The 5,889-nt window shown below is 38.5% G+C and overlaps 2 protein-coding genes across 2 annotated transcripts; both read left to right on the plus strand.

Annotated features, from left to right (window-relative positions):
- The first annotated feature begins 140 nt into the window (after positions 1-140).
- On the plus strand, positions 141-398 carry LOC115291074 (keratin-associated protein 21-1-like). Its single transcript, XM_029938673.1, has one exon. The coding sequence runs from the start codon at positions 141-143 to the stop codon at positions 396-398; it is 258 nt and encodes an 85-aa protein (XP_029794533.1).
- A 3,722-nt stretch (positions 399-4,120) lies between these two features.
- Positions 4,121-4,432, plus strand: LOC115291075 (keratin-associated protein 6-2-like). Its single transcript, XM_029938674.1, has one exon. The coding sequence runs from the start codon at positions 4,121-4,123 to the stop codon at positions 4,430-4,432; it is 312 nt and encodes a 103-aa protein (XP_029794534.1).
- Positions 4,433-5,889: the final 1,457 nt, after the last annotated feature.

The following is a 5,889-nucleotide window of genomic DNA, read 5'->3' on the forward strand; positions in this document are numbered from 1 at the left end:
TACATATTTGTTGGATATGTCAGGGGGTGAATGGTATGTTCCACCAGTTACTGACAGTATATAAAGGTCCAAGGCAAGTAGAAGACACACAGTTCACCACATCCTCTCACAACACACGTGAATTCTCATCTCTTGACAACATGTGTTGCAACTACGGCAACTCCTGTGGCTATGGCTGTGGCTATGGCACTGGCTGTGGCTGTGGCCCCTATTATGGCTGTGGCTATGGAACAGGCTATGGCTGTGGATATGGTACCAGATATGGCTGTGGCTATGGCTGTGGATATGGCTCCTGTTGTGGCTATGGCACTGGATATGGCTGTGGCTATGGCTCTGGCTCTGGCTGCTGTGGCTACCGGCCATCTTGCTATAGAAGATGTTATTCTTTTTGCTGTTAGAACGTCACTGCCAAAGGCACGTTTTGCTTCTGAAACACATGGCTTGAGAGGACTGATTCAAGGATCCGTACCCCAATAGTTTTATATCCCAAAAGTTCCATGCTTGAGGAAGATTTGACCCCCAGTTAACATTTATATGAAGGCATCTTGTGGCTGAAGGGTACATGGTATCAACTGAGTATTTTCCAAATGTTAATTTTTAGTCCCTTAATCTGGATTCTATATTGAGACTGTGGCAACAATTCTGAAGTCCCACAGTTAGGCTAATCCCTTATTCTCAATAAAAATGTTCATTCCTTCCAAGCTACCTCTGTGTTCTTGCTTGTGAATGACTCCTTTTTGGAGGTGTTATGGCCTCTCTTGAAGATCAGGCAACAATATGTGTCATAAACCTGGGGTTCTTCCTAGATATAATACAAGCATTTCTTCTCTAATGTGCACCAGAGATGATGTCTTCTTCACCTATTTCTTGTATCCGTAACACTGCAACACAAATCACACTGTGTAAGAATTATGTCCTTGAAATCACACTGTATCTAGAATAGAACTGGAGGCTGGAGGTGTAAGAGGAGGAGTTAGGACACCTCTTCAGGAAATTGTGACAGAATCCCAAGGGGGAAGAGGTGTGGCGTGAGTGCTTCAAGGATGGAATGAAAGAAAGAATTTCAGGGATTAATAAAAAGTTGGAAGCTGCCTCAGTGGTGATATAAAAAACTTACAAAAAGAGAAGCAAAAGAAAAATGTGGTATTTTATTATCTACATTTTGGTGGAAGTGCAAATACATCTGTTGGCATATATTGAGTTGAGGAAATTGATTTAACTCAATTAATTGTCAAAAAGTTTTGAATGTTTTTGAAAGGGAACTGTCTTATACCCTGAAGGCATAGTAGGAAAGTTATAGGTGAATTTCTTTCTCTCAGAGTTTCAATTCTAGTAGATTAATAAATAGATTAAGAATTAATTCAGATAAATTTTGAGAGATAATTCTTATGGAGAGAATAAAACAGCATCCTTGAAAAGAGTGAAGTATGGAGTATTGAAGAGTTAGTTCAAGGAGGTGTTTTGACATTTGTGTCAAATGAGCTGATGTGAGTTTCAAGAAATACTAGAAAGGACATTTGTGAGCATGAAGGAGAAGGAGAAATTCATTAAGTTTTGGGTATGATCAGTGATACCACAATTTTTAGTGCAAAAGAGCAATGGCTAGTGCCTTAAATGAGCTCTCTTTGGGGGTGGATATAAGAATGAGATTAATAGTCCAGGTTGATTTTCTGAGTTTGAGGGCTAATAACTTTGTTGGATTATGAGTCCCACGTCCTTCTCTCCTATTCCTTTCCAGGTCTCTAACATTTAGCTCCTACAACCAAAAAATGTCTTTGCAGACACAATTTCAACCAGTAGAATAAAAGAGTCACTGTCTCATTGCCATGACCAGGATCATTGCACAAAGTCTGACTCTGGGGTTCCTGGATCCTTGAAACTCCACAATATGGGCCAATTCCAAGAAATATAGCTCTGCCATCAAGGACGGCCCTGGAGTTAGACTATGCCCTGGATATAATGTGTCTTACTGATGAGGAAAGAGGTGTTCTTTCAAGAGCTGGACAATCCTCACAGAAGGAACATCTGTAAGTGATTTCTGGGAACTAACGGAGCTCTGGGTAAATCAGAGGTGAGAAAATTCTATAATCAGGGCAAGTCAATTCTAATGGTTACAATTTGTTGAGCCTCTAACTTACGGTTTCATTATGTTCCTTTGAATTGAAGACTCTCTGAAAAAGGGCAGAATAGTATTAATTAGGCATGTATATCATAATTTCTATTAAAAATTTCTTAATGTTTATTTATCATCAAGAGACAGAGAGAAACAGAGCATATCATGGGAGAGCCAGAGAGAGGTGGAGACACAGAATCTGAAGCAGGCTTTGGGCTCTGAGCTGTCAGCACAGAGCCTGATGCGGTGCTTGAACACAAACCATGAAATCATGACCTGAGCCAGAGTCTGGCACTCAACCAACTGAGCCTCTCAGGCACCCCTGTAATTTCTATTTCTAGTAGAAGTTTTATTATTTATTAAGCACATGAAGTGATTTGTATATTAGTGACTTTGAAAACTAACATATATCTTCAAAAGGTGAAATTTGTGACTCTTAACAATGAACATTTGGGACTTCCAGCTTTAATGAATTGAGAACATTAAAAAACATATCCAGATTCTTATATTTTCTAAGTGATACTAATGTTTGAACATGTTTTTGTTTTAATGTGTCCTTTTTTTTTTTGGCAGAGATACTGATTGAATTGAAGTTATTTGCCAGGCATATGCTTACAAATAACCGATGATTCAAGGATGAACAGAATAAAAGGCTTTTTCTGCCATTAATCATCAGGACCCTGAGATCTCAACAGAAATGTATAGAAATGGTGCAATAAAGCTAGGAAGTGTTTTTCAATAGTTCATGGGCTTTGTGACCAGAAAGTACATGTTTAAAAAGTATCATATCTATTCTAGGGAATTCGTGTATTAGAATTTAGGGTTTTGAAATTCAAGAATGAAGAAAAAGTAGAAAAATTAAAGATAAAGATTATTTGTAAGGTGATATATGTGTTTAAAATTGTTAGAAATGAAACAGCTTAGGTATTGAGTGATCAGATAAAAAAACAGTAGGAAGTATTCTCAAATAAAGGAAAAATATCTAATAATGAAAGTTCTTCAAAAAATGAAATCTGCAACTTTATTAAAATCCTGGTGGAAAACATTCAATAACGGACTGGATGACACTGATTTCTTATTGAAATTTGAGTGTACAGTGGAAGAAATGACCCTAAATTTGTATTCATGTCCAGCTAGGATTTCATAGTTTTTACAGTAAAAAGTAATTTAAATTTTGGATTCTGCTTGACTCTGAATATAGTGACCTACACAATGAAGATAAGCAAAAACATCACAAACAAACAAACAAACAAACAAACAAAAACCATCTTTTTTCCCCCCCTACTATATGTCTGGTGACAGAAGGGTTGGATATTTAGTTGCTTTTGGGAATATTTGGGCTTAGACACTAGTAAAGAGAGAAGCTAATTTAGAGATGTGAAGCTACAAAACAAGGATTCTCGATCTCAAAACTTTTGAAATTTGACAGGAGATGTTTGAATGCTGTTGAGGGCTTTTCTCTGCTCTGCTATGGCATCATCCCTAGCTTCCACCACATAGAGCCAGTAGGTATCCTCAGTAGGTATCTGGATGCCAGAGGCAGGCAAGATGTTGCAATGATTTTATAAAGGAGCTGAAGTCTTTCTTTCCTGTGGGCAGATATATACATTTTTAGAGTGTGAAGAGATCAAGGACAAATCTTTCCTAAATTCTCCTCAGCCTTGTTATATAAGGTATATTAAATCATAGGACACTGTAAACATGGATTTGAGCTTTACTTAGAGCACATGATTCTAATGAAACATTTTTTTTTTGGTAGAATGAATGAAAATGCTGTTCTTTAAATAAAACTGGAATCTCATAATAATGAGCTCACATTTCACATGACATTATTGATTGTTGACATTGACTGGAAAAACATAGTTGCTTACATATTTGTTGGGTAAGTCAAGGGATGAATGGCATGCTCTGTCAATTACTGACAGTATATAAAGGTCCAAGACTAGTAGAAGACAGACAGTTCACTACATCCTCTACAACCAACGTGAATTCTCGTTTCTTGACAACATGTGTTGCAACTACAGCAACTCCTGTGGCTATGGCTGCGGCTATGGCACTGGCTGTGGATGTGGCCCCTATTATGGCTGTGGCTATGGAACAGGCTATGGCTGCGGATATGGCTCCTGCTGTGGCTATGGCACCAGATATGGCTGTGGCTATGGAACAGGCTATGGCTGCGGATATGGCTCCTGCTGTGGCTATGGCACCAGATATGGCTGTGGCTATGGCACCGGATATGGCTGTGGCTATGGTTATGTCTCTGGCTGCTGTAGCTACAGACCATTTTGCTACAGAAGATGTTACTCTTCCTGCTGTTAGAACATCACTGTCCAAATCCACTTGCTTCTGAAATGACACACCTTAAAAGAAGGCTGATTCAAGGATCCATATCCCAAGATTTCTATATCCAAGAAATTGCATGCTTTACAGATATGAACACCAGTCAACATTTGTAAGATGGCATCCTGTGGCTGTGTAGTACCATCTTACTCTTTTCCATATGTGGGTGTTTACTCCCTTATCTGGTTTCTGTTTTGTGACTGTGGCAATAATCCTAACATCCCACATCTGGGAAAGTCCCTTATTTTCAATAAAAATAGTTCTTTGCTCCTAACACATCTCTGTGTTCTTGCTTGTGAATTACACCATTGTTGAGCTCTTATGGCTTCTCTTAAAAATTGTGCTGACAATATATTTCATGAACAAGAGGGCTCTTCCTTGATATCCTACAAGCATTTCTTCTCTTATGTGCATCAGAGATAATGTCTTCTTCACATGTTTCTTGCATCTCTCATGCTCAGATCCTTACAAGTCAGTGCAAATGACACAGTATTTCAGAATTGTGCCCTTGAAATCACACTGTAATTAGAATTGAGGTGGAGGGGAAAGATAATGAAGGATGTCACCTGTTCAGGAAGTTGTGACAGAAGCCCGATGACAGTAGGTGTGACCTGAGTACTTAAAGGATAAGTAGAATGGAAGAGAGAGTTTCTGGTATTAATGAGAAATTTGAAGCTGCCTTAGCTGGGTTATAGAAAACCAAGGAAAGAACAAGTAAGGAGAAAAATGCAGGGGAGCCTGGGTGGCTCCGTCAGTTGAGCCTCCGACCTCGGCTCAGGTCATGATCTCGTGGTCTGGGGTTCCAGCCCTGTGTTGGGCTCTGTGCTGACAGCTCAGAGTCTGGAGCTTGTCTTTATATTCTGTGTCTCTCTATCTCTCTGACTCTCCCCTGCTCATGATGTCTCCCTCTTTCGCTCTCTCTCAAAAAGTAAATAAAACATAAAAAAAGAAGAAAAATGCAGCATCATTTCATCTGAATTTGATTGTTTGCCTATATACTTTTTGGTGTACTGAGTCTGAGGAAATTGATAGTTAACTTAATTGACATAGAGTTTTGAATGTTTTTGAAAGAGAATTGTCCTCCACACTGAAGAGACAGGAGCAATTGTGAAATAATTTCTTATTCTCAGAGTGTTTACATACTAGTACGTGTTAATATATATTTTATGAATTAATTAAGAACAATTTAGACAGATAATTAACATGGGGAGAATAAAGCTGCTTCCTGGGGAGGACAATGAAGGTTGAAATAGTGGAGAGATAGTTCAAGGACTTATTTTGATGTTTTGTGCCAAATGAACTGATCCAAGTTGATAGAGTGACTAGAAAGGACAGTACTAATTAAAACAGGAGAAGGAAAATTTATTAATGTTTGGGTATGATCAGTGCTGCCACTGTTTTCAGTTGAAAAGAGGAAGGACTAGTGCTTAAATGGT

This window comes from Suricata suricatta, chromosome 5, assembly GCF_006229205.1.
Source record: "Suricata suricatta isolate VVHF042 chromosome 5, meerkat_22Aug2017_6uvM2_HiC, whole genome shotgun sequence".
Taxonomy (NCBI): Eukaryota; Metazoa; Chordata; class Mammalia; order Carnivora; family Herpestidae; genus Suricata; species Suricata suricatta.

What these genes read in the sequence shown, in the direction of transcription:
- LOC115291074 (XM_029938673.1), top strand. Translation starts at nt 141, where the DNA reads ATGTGTTGCAACTACGGCAACTCCTGTGGCTATGGCTGTGGCTATGGC.
- LOC115291075 (XM_029938674.1), top strand. Translation starts at nt 4,121, where the DNA reads ATGTGTTGCAACTACAGCAACTCCTGTGGCTATGGCTGCGGCTATGGC.